Source organism: Budorcas taxicolor, chromosome 16 (genome assembly GCF_023091745.1).
Source record: "Budorcas taxicolor isolate Tak-1 chromosome 16, Takin1.1, whole genome shotgun sequence".
NCBI lineage: Eukaryota > Metazoa > Chordata > Mammalia > Artiodactyla > Bovidae > Budorcas > Budorcas taxicolor.
The window spans coordinates 80,069,144-80,083,477 of record NC_068925.1 but is presented as its reverse complement, the minus strand read 5'-3'; the positions used below and the strand labels follow the sequence as shown (position 1 = coordinate 80,083,477).

Here is a 14,334-nt window from a genome sequence, read left to right as displayed (position 1 = left end):
CCAGTTCACGGACGAAGTCACCGAGGATTGAGAGAGATGAGAACCTTGTCCAAAGCCCCCCAGCTGCTAAGGGAAGGGCTGGTGCTCAAGCCCAGGTCTGAGCGATGCCCGAGCTCCCGACCGCGACTGTATCACAGCCTCTCTGTCGCAGAGAGCAGTGTCTTTCTGGGTAACGCAGCTCAGAATCCACCTGGGCCCAGCCTCCCCGTGAGCCTGCCTCTCTCCCCGCAACCCGCCTGCCTCCCCGTGCAGCTGACCCCTGCTCTGGGGGTGGGGGGCCTCCAGGCTCTGGGGCCGCGTCCTTCCCCAGAGTCTCTGCAGGCCGCCCCCCACCCCCCAGTACTTCCACAGCGCGGCACTCGAGTGTAGTTACGTGCCTAATTTCTCACTCTTCCTATGGACCTTAAGCTCAGTGAGCCCAGAAGCTCACTGATGTGCTTCAACCACAGTATCCAGAGCCCAAGACTAACGGGACGGTTGACCTTGAACAACACGGGTTTCCAACAGGAAACCCTACAGGCCTGGGGTTGGTTGGCCCACGGATGTGGAGGACCCTCACACACCAGGGCTGACTGTAAGGTACACACGGGCTTTTGACTGTGCCCAGGGGGTGTGACCCCTGTGTTCAAGGCTCAACTGCTTTCTATAGATATTCATTCTGCTCAGTGAAGTAGGGGGTTAGAATGCTACCTAGAGATAGTCAAATTCTTACTCAATGGACCAAATTCACTTAGCCCTTGACGAAGGGCTCCATGGGAAGCACACTCCTGGATATCTGTTTTCTTTAGGGTGTTTGGCAGCAAGTGTTCTAGCGTTACCGCGTGTGGCATATGAATGTGGCTGCTAACCTGCTGGGTCTGTTGTTGCAGGAGCAGGAGTCTGCTGAACAACAGGAGGGTTTCCGGCTGTCTGCACGACGTCGAGGCCCACGCGGGCCGGAACCTGCGTTCTTCAGGCTGTGCAGGTCCTTTTCTGTTGGCCTCTGCCATTCACTGAGAGCAGCTGCAGGGCTTGTCTCTGCCACTGTCCCATTTCCTGTCCTGTGCGAAGCATCTCGTCTCCTGGGAGCTCCCGCCGCCTCTGTAAACAGGAGGGCGCGCCGGGGGCCCTCCTGCTCCTGAAGCTCTGCGCTCTATGGTGTATTTCCAAGTGTTAACTGAGTGACTGGGTCAGATGGGGAAGACGTGTGTGTGTTCACAAATGTATGAGGACACTGTTTCCTTCCAAGTAGAGAGAGGCCAAGTGTGGAAGATGGTGTGCTATAGGATGTCACTTGTGTGAGGAGGAGGAAGAGAGCTGCACACACGTGCTTGCTCGTGAACAAGGTCTCCAGGAGAGCTTCCCTTGGCCTGAAAGTGCTGCTTCTCCGGGGCGCAAGGGGTGACACAGGACAGGGAGGGGGTGTCCTCGGCACAACACACCCTCATTTCCTTCGGGATTTCATGTAACACACACGTATCATCTGTCACAAAATTACTTCCAGTTTTAATGGTTTAAAAGAAGAAGTTAGAGAACATATTCCACTGAATGATTATTTAGTGCCAATATTGACTATAATGTTAGTTTTCATAAGGAGGGGGGTACACTTTATATGTGTAAGTACCTGTAATAGTTAAAGTGGCTGCTTGGTAGCTGCAAACCACTACACAGCGACAGGAGAGCCACTGCCTCGCCGCGCCGCCCGGGGGCGCCACAAGCTCTGCGAGAAGCGTGAACGTGAGTCGCCCGGTCGCGGCCGACTCTCTGCAACCCCATGGACTGTACAGTCCATGCAATTCTCCAGGCCAGAATACCAGAGTGGGTAGCCTTTCCCTTCTCCAGGGGAATCTTCCCAACCCGGGGATCCAACCCAGGTCTCCCGCATTGCAGGCAGATTCTTCACCAGCTGAGCCACAAGGGAAGCTCCACGTGAAGTATAAGAAACTATATAGTAAAGAGTACATTCCATATGATTCTGTTTATGGAAAGTTCAAAAATAGGGAAAATTGAGCTGCAGTGACAGGATAGAGGAGTGGGTCACAAGCGAGCCTGTCAGGAGCGACGGGCTGGCGGTGTGCCTCCCCCTCAGCGGCAGTTACATGGTGCACGTGAGTAAAAAAGCTGTACACTCAAGATGCGGACACTTTCAGAGTGTTACCTGTACCTTAGTGAACTTGAGTTTAAAAGTTGCTACGTAATGTAGTAGTCTGTAACGATATCAGTGGGATATGATTAGCCATGGCTCAGACAGTAAAGCATCTGTCTACAATGAGGGAGACCTGGGTTCGATCCCTGGGTTGGGAAGATCTGCTGGAGAAGGAAATGGCAATCCACTCCAGTACTCTTACCTGGAGAATCCCATGGACAGAGGAGCCTGGTGGGCTACAGTCCATGGGGTCACCAAGCGTCGGACACGACTGAGCGACTTCGTTTGACTATAAAGACAATAGACTGTTTTTTTTTATTATAAACTTATCTTTTAGGAAGACATTTATTATCCTACTCTTGTTTAACGTAAGTCAAAGCAAAATACGCCATAGACTTTGTTTACCAGCAAAATAAAAGGCTGTGTTTCTGTGGTAGCAACTTACTTATCCCGTACTACTTAAGAGTAAGATGTTTTATAAACGTACCTTTTCCAGATAACTAAACGTATTTCTTCTGGGGTCTTTTTTAAAATTGAAGAATAGCGGATTTACAGCGTTGCGTTAGTTTCAAGCACTCAAGGGTCATTTTTAAGTGCCCTTTAAAATTAGGATGTAAGGGGAAGTTCAGACGCGAGAGGCCTTTGCCCGCTTGCAGTTTTCCGAGAGGGAGATGGAAGCCCACCATGTGCTTAGTGTGGCCCCGCCTGGCGGGTCGTGCGGTGGGAGCAGGACCAGGCCTGCTGGGGCTGGTGGGGGCAGCACTCCTGCCTGTAGAGGGTCAGCACGTGTCTGAACTTCTCACCCGAGGGGCTGTGTTCTGAACCTAGACTCGCACAGGTCTCTGTGACGGGCTGCAGCTGGGCCTGATGCGTTCAGACAGGCGTCTCGTGAAGCAGGTCGCGGGAGGTCTCTGTCACCGTCGCGAAGTTGACCGTCGTCACCCTGCAGTGACGGCGCTCCAGGCCTGGCCGCGTTTCTGTTTTCTCCTCCCAAACCAAGCTCTTGTTTTGGCTCCTCTCAGCAGTCCCCACCCAGTGCTGCGTTTCACTTTCTTCTGTAGTTTGCTGTTTCCAGTCGCCTGTGGGTTGGACCAGAAAACTAACCGTGTGCATCGAATGAGAGCCCTCCTCAGGGGCTAGCGTTCTGGGCGCTGTTACTTTCAGAGATGCCGATGAGCTCTTCCACACTTTCTGCCTACCTCTGGCTTGGACGGTGCTTAGAAAGTTGTTCTGAGAGCCTGTCTCCCTGCGGTGTGGCAGACGGACTGTGGGTCCTCGTTGGGCTTTCTCCTCCCCCGGTTGTAGGGGACCTGGAGCAGGAAGTGTTAAGGAGGAGCTGCCGGGACCCTCCTTCCGTTGTTTGTTGTACGACTGCCTGCTTTTCCAGCGTGTGGTTTATTCCTTTTGTTTATTGTGTTTATGTTATTTTGCTTTATGCAACTACCATTGTTTTCACCAGTTCACACTTCCTTAGGTGTTGCCTGAAGTCAGTGGTTGCTCGGGCTCTGTGGTTTCCCTGTTGTCTGGTTCCGTAGCTGCTGGGCTGTGGACAGAGGGGTGCTGTTGGGAAGCTGGCTGAGCCCCTCTGCGGGGCTGTCTCCCCCTTGGCGTGGAGAAAGGAGGCTGTCTTGAAATGGGAGCAGCCTGCTTGGAATGCGTGCCCAGTGCTGTGCAGTTGCTTGCTCTGATGCGTCTGTTTGCAAGCGTTGTCCCTGGAAACGAGCCTTATGATGGCTGTTTTCTGTTGACACAGGCTTAGTGGGGAAATCCAGCCCTGTTTACCTGGACTCAGCGGAACCCTTCCTTCCTGGCATTTGCAAAGAGTTGATCGGCTCGTCGTTAGAGCTTCTTGGACAGAGTGATGATGAAGAAGGCACCGTGGCAGACAGCCTGATGAGCAGTTTCCTCAGAATCCACGACGGGGTACTGGCCGTGTCCAGAGCCCACGAAGAGCAGGACGAGGACAGTCAGTGTAGCCGTAAGCGTCCGCACCGACCTGCCTGTGGGGACCACTGTGTCCTGCGCATCCTCAGTGGCATGGCACCTCTGCCATGCGTTGTCTGACGCTCGTGTTTGCGTGGCGAGCGTCTGTGAGCTCTTTTACTGGGAGGTCGTTTCTGCTCATCACTTTTCTTCTTCTTTCCAAGTGTTCGCTGACCGAGCAAACCAGTCGCTCGCAGTCCAGGTGACAAGCGCGTTCGAGCAGCTTGCGGTGCTGACGGGACCCTGGGTGAGCGGTGTCCTCCTGGAGGCTGGCTGGGCGGCCCTGCTGGCCGAGCTGCGGCAGGAAGTGAGGACCCTGGGGAGCCGCTTGCAGCTGTTTCTGCAGGTAAGGGGGCCGTGGGTCCCCTTAGGACTCCTGCTCCGCAAGTGCCTGTTGACTTCCTCCTGTGTGTGCCTCGCCCAGGCCCAGACCTCTGTGTGAAATCATGAGACTGGGTGTTGAGTAATTGACTTAATGAACCAGGGCTTCCGGGGGTTTCTGTGGGCCAGGCTGTGGCAGTGCTGTGCGGCTTATGAATATTAACTCCTCTAGTTTTCGCTGCAGCCCCAGACGTGCGCGCTGGTTTGTCTCCTCTATAAGGAAGGGAAGGCCAGGGAGGATGTGTCCAGTGTTCACCACTGATAGGCCATAGCTTTGAGTCCAGGGTGCTCCTGACGCTCAGGCCGCAGCGGGGCTGGGAAAGGGGGCGTGGCCTTGCTCTGGGCCTGAGGAGGGGCGGGGCTTCATGCTGGGACTGGGGAGGGGCGGGGCCTCGCTCTGGCGCTGGGGAGGGGTGGGGCCTTGCCCTAGTCAAAGGCGGTGAGTTAGTCACAAGCCTGCTGATCCGACCCAGGGCAGAGAGTATTTCTGTTGCCTCTTCCCTTAGATGAGGTTTGACTGTAGGAAGATGTAAGATAGAAGCTTCTTTTTGCCCATAACATTTGGAGGTGGGCTTGGCTGCCTTGGGGCCCCGCTTCCTTCCATGCAGCCCGTGGCTGGCCTGAGCTCCGTGTCCATCCTGTGTCAGCGCCCTGGGCTCTGTGTCCATCCCATGGCAGGGCCCCAGGGGAGGTCAGCGCATGGGATGGGAGAGGGGACAAAGAAGGTCGGGGCCTTGGGGGTCTTCATTCAAGGAGGTTTCTGGAAATGGTCATGTGACGTTTCTATTCACACATCTTTGGCCAGAGTGTCATCACATGTAGGGCCAGGGTCCCTGGGACCTGCATTTTTATTCCAGCAGCCACGTGCCCAGTGAGGATGGAGGAGGGGAAGTGGGAGCAGAGGCCCTGAATCTTCTGATGCCCAGACCTCCACCGAGAGAGGCCCGCACATCCCAGGGGCCAAAGCGGAAACCCCGAGAGACAGCAAAGCTTCTAGATGTTGGCCAGATCCTCTGGTGCCTCCCAGGCCTTCCCAGTCCTCTCATCTAGTGGACACTTTGTCATGTCAGGCACCTCCTGGGAGGGACTCTACTGCACTGACTGTAGGGTATAGAGTTAGAGGAGGCAAGAATCAGAAAAAGAATGAGACCGGCACTTTACAGAACAGATCACCTTTAATGAGGCGAGAAGGGGCAGCAGTCAGATTAGTGAGCTGCTGCATTAATCCAAGGAAAGAGTAGGTATATATAGGCATATATGTGGAAAGCCACTGTCTTAAGGAGGCCTGTTCCTCTCCAAGGTTGTTTGGAGTAGTTATCTCTTAAACGGCTGGGGCGAGGAATTTTGGAGATCGGCCAGAGGCTGGACCAGCTGGGAGCTGGGCGTATCAACCTTAATGGCCATTTTTTTTTTCTTTGGGTGACCGAGTTCTTTGTTTTCCATAGAATGGTGGGGAGGATCTGGAGGGGAGTTTTAACTCGAGGCTATTTTGAGCCATGTAACTTTCCTTCACTGATCTGGAACCCGCACAGCTCGCTGCGGCCTGTTCGTCTGTTGGTACAGAAGCTGTTTGGGGGCGGCCTGTGTCCTCCTCATGCCCTGTCAGAGGCTACTGGGCTGCACACTTTCTGGCTCTGATCGGACTCTCGTGAAGCACAGCTGCTGTAGGAGCGGGCGCAGAACCACTTCTTCTTGTCCTTCCCTCCCCTGGTCATCTCAGGTACCTGACACCTTGGGCCATTTTTGTCTTACAGGGATGCTCTTCGGATATTTCACCGATGGTCAAAGAGGCTCAAAAGCAAGTGATCCAAACCGTGCGCCGAGCTGTCGCGTGCGTGGGGCGGTCAGTGGCCCTCATTGGGGGCCGGCTGCATCTGCTGGAGAGCGGCGCTCACGGGGCCGCAGGCCTGCAGGTAGTGGGCCGCGCTCACTCGTGCTGACAGCCTTCGGCTCGGAGCAGCAGTGTTTCCTGTCAGGGGGCCATGAAGCAGGAGAAACGTTTACTTTTCAGAGCTGCTCATACCTTACTAGTTCAGCAGAAGATGAAAGCTGTTACAGTCTTAGGGGATAAACGTGCCCGTTGATTTGGGATCCTGCCCGTATCTTCTGGGTCTTTGGCTTGAGGGTACCCGTCTGCTCTGGAGGGCGGGTGCTCAGCCAGCCAACACGGAGAGTGTATTCATAATGACGTTGGCGTGTGAGTCTAGGAAATGTGTGTTTGCTTTAATTATTCATGCTACTGAAAACACAGCGTTATATTAAGGTGTTTGTTCTAGCCACATGGTGTCCAAGATGACAAACCCTCTCTGCAATGTACATAGGATACAAAAGTACAGATTTTGTGTTTTTTTTTTCTTTACATACTGTTAGTTCTTATTCTAGCTTTAGTTGAATTAATAAGCTAGGAATGTGTTCAGTTCAGTTCAGTCGCTCAGTCATGTCCAACTCTTTGCTACCCCATGAACCGCAGCACGCCAGGCCTCCCTATCTACAGTCCTGAAATAAGCAGACTATTTAACTTAATTATTTGGTAATTTAAAAGATATATAGAAATTGAATTTGCCAGTTAACGCTTAAAAACTTTTTCTAGGATGATTTTGTGGGTGCTGTTTGTGATGGTGTAGAGATGGGAGTAAAGAGTCTCCTCGATGCTGGGATAGAAAAAGCAGAAGAGCTTGAGCGTGAACTCGTAAGACAGAGTCCCCAAGATGAGGTAAGACGAAAGAAGGAATGTCCTGTGTAGCACCAGACAGTAGGTAAAGTTGGTTTCTAAAGATAGTTTAACTCAGTGAATGAGATCTTTATGAATTTATATATTTTAGTTGGGTTATTTTTTATTGAGAAGGCTGTTGGCATCATCACTCCTGGTGATTTTCCCAGTTTTACACCTGAGTCACGGCAGCTCCTCTCGAGGTTAGCACTGTGGGTCCTGCCGTGGCCGTGGTGGCTGCCGGAGAGATCCAGCCTGCGGATGAAGCCGAGAGGACGGCGTGTCAGTGGCCCCTAGTGGCCACTTTCCACTTCTCTTCTTCCTCCTTTGATTAGGGCTCTGCTTTTCAATGGGAGCTATGCTTCTTTAGTTTTGTTTTTATGATTTCTTTTTTTATACAGTTTTATTTTTTACTTTGGGTCTTTGTGGCTGTGTGGCTTTCTCTGGTTGTGGAGAATGGGGGCTGCTCTTCATTGCAGCGCGTGGCCTCCTGGTTGCAGAGCAGGGTCCAGGTGAGTGGGCTTCAGCAGCTGCGGCTCCCCCGCGCTCGAGCCGGGGCTCAGCAGTTGCGGCACGCGAGCCCAGTCGCTCCGCAGCATGTGGGATCCTCCTGGACCAGGGATCGAACTGGTGTCCCCTGCATTGCAAGGTGGACACTTAGCCACTTGGGCCACCAGGAAGACTCAGGTATCCACATTTAACGTGGGACCAGTGTGCAACTTATTTAGAAAGAAACCCACTTCTGTAACTTGGACACTCTGGCTGCTTACTTGCAGTCTCAGTAACTGAGCCCCAACCTTGTGACCACTGGACGAAAACTCCTCTCCCTGGCAGATCCCATAGAATGCCAGGGTTTTTATACTTCTAAACAGTTATTTGTATAGTAAAATATTTTAACATTCTCGGTAGGTTACCAAACAGATGAAAGCTAATGCCCTGGGACTGATCGAATCCCTCGGAAACCTCTTCGCTGGATGGAAAACAGTAAGAGGAGCTCTTGACTGCTCTCGCGTTTTGCTGAGTGTGTTTTCCTCTCACTGGGCTCTGGCGCAGATGTGCTGGTGTTTTGGTTTCTGTCGCTCGCCAGTGGCCCCTCTCTGCCCATTTACTGGAAGCAGGCGCAGGAGCTCTCAGGCATCTTCCTCTTGGTGTCTAACTTGTTAGGCTTAGTGATGGATGAAATCGCGTGCAGAAACTGAGCATATTAATGTGTCGGGCCTGTTTCTCTCTGCTGCTGTCAGCTTTTGCTTGAATAATCACCATAGGCTAAAAAATTATGTTTAATGATCAGTATGCACAAAGATTATAAATACAGGCAAATTAGACAGATTATCTTACTCATGTCACAGGTAAATGGAAAAATACAAACTAAGTATGGAATCAAAATTTCTGTAGCTTGAAAATGTCTGTTAAAATAAGCAGGAGATATAAAGTTGAGCTCTTAAAAATTAATCTTTTACGAAATTGGGTAGTAAACAGTAGGTACTATTGTTTTATTTCATTTTCATAAAACAGGAAATTGGACTTTGATTTTTAAATTGTTTAAAACTTTTTTTCTTTTGAATATAGTAATTGTTCATATCACATTTTGGTCTTGAAATTAAACTCAATGTCATTTTGGAGGTAAAATTCTGGCAATTAAATTATTTTGACTGAGCCTTCCCTCCATGTAACCTATTATGTATTTTTTAAACTATGAACTTTTTTATGCAGAAAAGCTTCAGAACTCAAGTACAAGAAGAAAATTCTGAATATAAAGATTTGAAGAAGATGATCAATCTTGCCCAAGAATTCTTCAAGTTAAAATGTGGCTTAGAGCAAACTATTCAAATTATTATTTCTGCGCTGAGAGGTATGTAGTGCGCATGGAATTTGTGGTTAATCAGGACTTGACAGTTTGAGGACTCTCAGGCATCTTCTCATTTCTAGTGTGATTCGCTCACTGAGGCCTCATCAGTGCCCCTTGTTGGCCTTAAGGACCTGTAGGAACTTGTGTGATTGAATTCCCACTTAACACCTGAAAGTTCCTCTGCCTAGACTACTAGATCCTGAGGAACAAGCTGCTTGTCTGACAGGTGCACTGGATGCCCTCGAGCTGTCTGGAGGTGTCCCGAGGGCTCACTTTGGCGTAGACGTCTCGGGTCACATCCCCTGGGGAGGGATGGCGAGGTGACCACCTCTCCCCTCTCCTTGCACAGGGCACCGCGGGGACGTGGCCCTCCTCCAGGACTGTGTGCAGCGTCTCTGCAGCTCTGCCCGGGGTCTCCACGGCGACCGGGCTGGGTGCCCTGAGGACAGCAGAGCCCAAGCCAGCCGCCGGGAGCTGGAGTCCCGCGCCACCTCACTGCTCTTGGGCTTTGAATTTGAAGAAGGACCTGTTTTGTGGGGGCCCTGGGAAGCTTGCGATCAGGGTCCCAGAGCAGCAGAACAAGAGCAGCCCAGGTCGGACAGGCCCGGCCCCCAGAGGACCCGAGGAGTGCCCAAGCGGGTGTACGAGCTCCCGGGCCCGGCCCTGGGGGGCTCAGAGCAGGGTGTGCTGCCCACCCGGGAGGGCGCCGGGGAGGGATCTCCTCCCGCTCGAGAGCAGTAGGCCTGCTCCAGAGCCAGCCGTTCTGTGGGCAGCCTGCTGCTGGGTGTGGGCGCTGGTTCCAGATGCCTAGATGTGCAGCTGCGATTCCCTGCAGACGGTGAAAGGCAGGTACTGACCGTGTCAGCTTCGTGGCAATCAGCTGGAACTGGGGTTCAAGACCGAGTGAGTGGTCCTTGTCCGTTGCCTGGAGGTGTCGATGGTCGCCTTTAACGCGAGTGTGCGGCCTCGGGCTGGCTCACTAGCCTGTGTGTACTGGTCCTTATGGGGCTGTGGTGACTGATAAGTTATTTCCTCTAAGTGGACGCCTTCATGCCTGTATCTTCACTCCCTTGCAAATACAGTAGCTACGATGAGTTTTATGGGGAAGCTGCCAAAGTAAGTCTAACCAGGGCAGCTTAACCTGCCTTGTTGAATTGACAGCCCTTTTCTTGGAAGATTAACTGGTTGCCATTCTGAATGGTGTGTTCAGGACAGTTTCCTGTTTCTTTGCAAATTATGAGTAGCTTCCTAATATAGTATAATTTATATTAATAACCTGGTTTGCTGGCATGCCAGCTCACTTCTATCTGCCAGGGGTTTCATGTTAGGGGCTGTGTGAATGTAACTTCAAACCGATTGAATATTAATTCAACTGTTGGATGGGGTTGGGGAATCAGAGGCCAGGTCTTCTCTTGATAACTCTAGTCTGATGAAGGCACATGGAGTTTGTACATGATTTGATGAAGATTTAAGACCTTTATTATATCTCTGAACTTAAAAAAACCTTTATCTACAATCAGATAATAGAGGTAATATCGCACTTTGGGGCTCATCCCTCAAGGAGATCGTTTGACATTTCAGCTGCTGAAACGTGTGTAAATTGCAGAGATACCCAGTGACCTGGCGTGAGTGAGGTCGAGCAGGTCTTGGGCAAGAATTATTTTGAGTGACCAGATTTCCCCTTGTCCCCCACACGTGCAGACATGCTGTGTGTGTGGGAGTCGGTGCCAGGGGCAGACTTATTCTCACGCAGTGACTGGTTCTTATTTATAATGCTAATGAACCATGTGTTTTCAGGTGCTTTAAAACGGTGCAGTTTGAAAAACGTGCTCTTGTGTTTTCTTTTATTTCTGGCATTTGAGTTGCATTTGCTCTGAGGGTCCATATGCATCTGTCATAGTCAGTGCTCTGCCAAGGGGCTCTGTGCTGTCAGGTTTTAGGAAGAGCAGGTGTGCAGGCAGGGACCTCTCCTGAAGGCTGTTCCTCTTGGAGGCACTTCCTACAGTAGTAGTGTGGTAGTTTTTAATCTTGATGTTCAGTATTTAATCCTTACTTTCTGCTTTCTAAACTCAGGACTTCACTGGTCAGAAACCTTTTAGTGTCTTTTAAAATTTTGTATGTACATATATTTATACTCTGGATTGTTACACAATATTTAAACCAACTTTGGTAAGTATATTTTCTGTTGGAATCATGTGCGCTGATGAGATGTGTTATAATAAATGGACGCCTGTGAAAAGTCGCATCTGGGTCTATGGTCTCGCTCCTGTCCGTAATGTCGGTGTCCGACTTTCCCATCGCCAGTCATGAGACCCCGTCCCGTGCCCACCAGGTTGCCCTCAGGGAGGCCCCGCCTCGTGTGGACGGTCACTGTCAAGTGTCAGAGCCAGCCCCGCTCCACTGCCCTGCTCATCCTGGCCCACGACCGGACACCAGCCCCGCCGCCTGTCCTCCATGGAGACCCCACCTGCCCCTCCTCTGCGCTCCCTCGGGGCCCCTGTCACTCCCGGGTCCCCGTCACTCCCGGTCACTCCCGGGTCCCTGTCACTCCCGGGTCCCCGTCACTCCCGGGTCCCCGTCACTCCCGGGCCCCCCTCACTCCCCGTCACTCCCGGGTCCCCGTCACTCCCGGGCCCCCCTCACTCCCCGTCACTCCCGGGTCCCTGTCACTCCCGGGTCCCCCTCACTCCCGGGCCGTCACTCCCGGGCCCCCCTCACTCCCTGTCACTCCCGGGTCCCTGTCACTCCCGGGTCCCCCTCACTCCCCGTCACTCCCGGGTCCCCGTCACTCCCGGGCCGTCACTCCCGGGCCCCCCTCACTCCCCGTCACTCCCGGGCCGTCACTCCCGGGCCCCCCTCACTCCCCGTCACTCCCGGGTCCCTGTCACTCCCGGGCCCCCCTCACTCCCCGTCACTCCCGGGTCCCTGTCACTCCCGGGCCCCCCTCACTCCCCGTCACTCCCGGGTCCCCGTCACTCCCGGGCCCCCCTCACTCCCCGTCACTCCCGGGTCCCTGTCACTCCCGGGCCCCCCTCACTCCCCGTCACTCCCGGGTCCCCGTCACTCCCGGGCCCCCCTCACTCCCCATCACTCCCGGGTCCCCGTCACTCCCGGGCCCCCCTCACTCCCTGTCACCCGTCACTCCCTGTGATTCCCGGGCCCCTGCCCGCTCTGCCCCGCACCGGCCTCCAAGAGACTCTCCTTAATCTCTGAGCTCATCTCCTGGCTCCTCCACTCAAGAACCGCCTCCAGAATGACGCCCAGTCTCACGTGGCTCACTCCCGCCGCCAGCCTCGCGGGGCTCAGCGGGCGCTGGCCGCGCGGCCCGTGCGCCCGGCCTCGGGTTGGCGACACGGGAACCTCCCTCCTCCGCCGCCGCTGTCGGGCCCCGCCCGGCCCCCAGATCTGGAGGTCTCTCCGTCTTGTTCCCTGGGTGCTGGTGACGGGCGGGCCGCGGGCCTTCGGGAGCGGACGGTGGCTCACTGCAGCGGTGCGGCGCAGTGGCCGGTGCCGGGCCGCGGGCCCCCCACCCACAGGTTGGGACGGGCGAGGTCTGGCCTGGGACGCGGCGGGCAGGCGGTTGGCCGGGTCTGGGCGGAGCGAAAGCCGCTGCAGGGACTGCGCGTGCGCGCCTGCTGGAGGCGGGGCCCGGGGGCGGGGCCAGGCGGGAAGGGCGGGGCCTGGGGCGGGGCGTCTCGTGGGCCATCGGAGAGACCTGGCCCCACAGCCTGGCCCTTGCGCGGTTAAGCCGGGAAAGGATCGCAAACTTGGACTCTAGGAGCGTCCCTCGGTGTGGGAGACAGGGCGTGGGGTGGGATGGCTGGGGGGTGGTCACCAGGACGCCTGGGCCGGGGTCACTCACTGTCAGCTGGACAGTGAGTGCGTCCTAGAAACGTTCAGGGGGGCAAATGGACCGGATGTGGTGACCTCGTGAGGGGAGGACGTAGGGATGGAGGGAGAAGCCTGGAGTCCAGGTGTGGGGCCCAGGCGGCAGGGGGGCTGGGCACCGCTTCCCGCGGCAGGAAGCAGAGTCAGTGCGGGAGGTGGGCTTGCTCGTCCCGGCTGCCGTGACAGGTACCCCACACCTCACGGCTGAAACACAGGGAAGTTAGCGGCTCACCGTCTCATGCCGCTCTGGGTACCGTCACGAGAGCATCAGCTGCAGGGCATTCGTGCTTTAAATGTCTTCTCGTTTTCTGTCCGCACTTGGTGAGACATACTCCCTGGCAAGCTCAGTTTTCTTCAAATGGACCTTTTAATTGAAGCATGACAAATACCTAAAATGCACAGGTCACGTGTCCTGCAAGCATTTTCACCACGGGAAGACCTCAGTGTAGCCATGACCTAATAAAGAAACGGAACACCAGAGACCCTCTGCCTGCTCGCTCCTGTCATTGCCCCCGAAAGGTGGCCACCACCCGACTTGTGACACTGTCCTTAGCTGTGACGGTTCGGCCTGTGAGCTCTTTAGAGTCTGGCTTCTGCTCACTGTTATGTTTGTGGCTAGCAGCTGGTCACTCCTTTTCCCTGCTGTATAGTATTCCACTATGTGCCCATATTACAGCTTATATGTGTGTGGGTGAAGTGACCACCCCACTCCCACCCTGGGTCCCATGCCCTTGGGCCTTTCAGTGCCTCCCCCTGAGGCCGAGTGAGTTCCCTGCCACAGCTGCGGTCGTCTGACTGACTTTGGCCAAGAGGACCGTAGCAGAAGTGATGTACAGCCTTGGAAAAGTGCTGTGAAGGTGGGCTGGTTAGCTCTTGTACCACCACCATCACCCCGGCAGGCTGCTTATAGGAGGAGGATGAGAGGGGCTTGACACAGGCTCTGACCCTGCCAGTCCTGACCAGCTGGCAGAATATTACCGATTCATGACCTAAAGCAAGTGCCTGTGCACAGCTGGCTCCGCATTCCACCGTGCCCCACAGCCTGTCGCCTTGGCAGACGGCTCCTTCCCCACTTATTCCCCAGCTTTGGTTATTATAGCAGCGACGACATGGACTTTCTTGAACCTGTCTGCTGGTGCACGTATCTACAGCTCCCCAGACAGCTCAAGATTTTAACCCTGAATAGAAGAAAGAGATAGAATGCAATTTCCTTTAATAATTTTATTATAAAAATATACTGTATTCTCCAAAGTGAAAGGCCTTTGGTTTCATCCAAACCTCCAGAAAGATGCATGTTAATTGCAGACAGACAGCCCTAAGGGCAGAGGTCGCTGGTTGAACACTCTGTGTGTGGCTGCCCACTTGCCCGCAGACAGGAGGGGCTGGTGGGAGTGGGGT

At 53.9% G+C, this 14,334-nt stretch overlaps 1 protein-coding gene across 1 annotated transcript in view; it reads left to right on the top strand.

Annotated features, from left to right (window-relative positions):
- The window catches only part of KIF14 (kinesin family member 14), a 38,237-nt gene extending 28,448 nt beyond the window's left edge, over positions 1-9,789 (top strand). Inside the window, exons 22-29 of the mRNA XM_052654012.1 lie at positions 870-964; positions 3,879-4,103; positions 4,273-4,454; positions 6,244-6,402; positions 7,080-7,202; positions 8,109-8,183; positions 8,913-9,051; positions 9,398-9,789. Coding sequence (XP_052509972.1) covers positions 870-964; positions 3,879-4,103; positions 4,273-4,454; positions 6,244-6,402; positions 7,080-7,202; positions 8,109-8,183; positions 8,913-9,051; positions 9,398-9,789 — 1,390 coding nt within the window. The remainder of the gene's footprint in view (positions 1-869; positions 965-3,878; positions 4,104-4,272; positions 4,455-6,243; positions 6,403-7,079; positions 7,203-8,108; positions 8,184-8,912; positions 9,052-9,397) is intronic.
- The last annotated feature ends 4,545 nt before the right edge of the window (positions 9,790-14,334 follow it).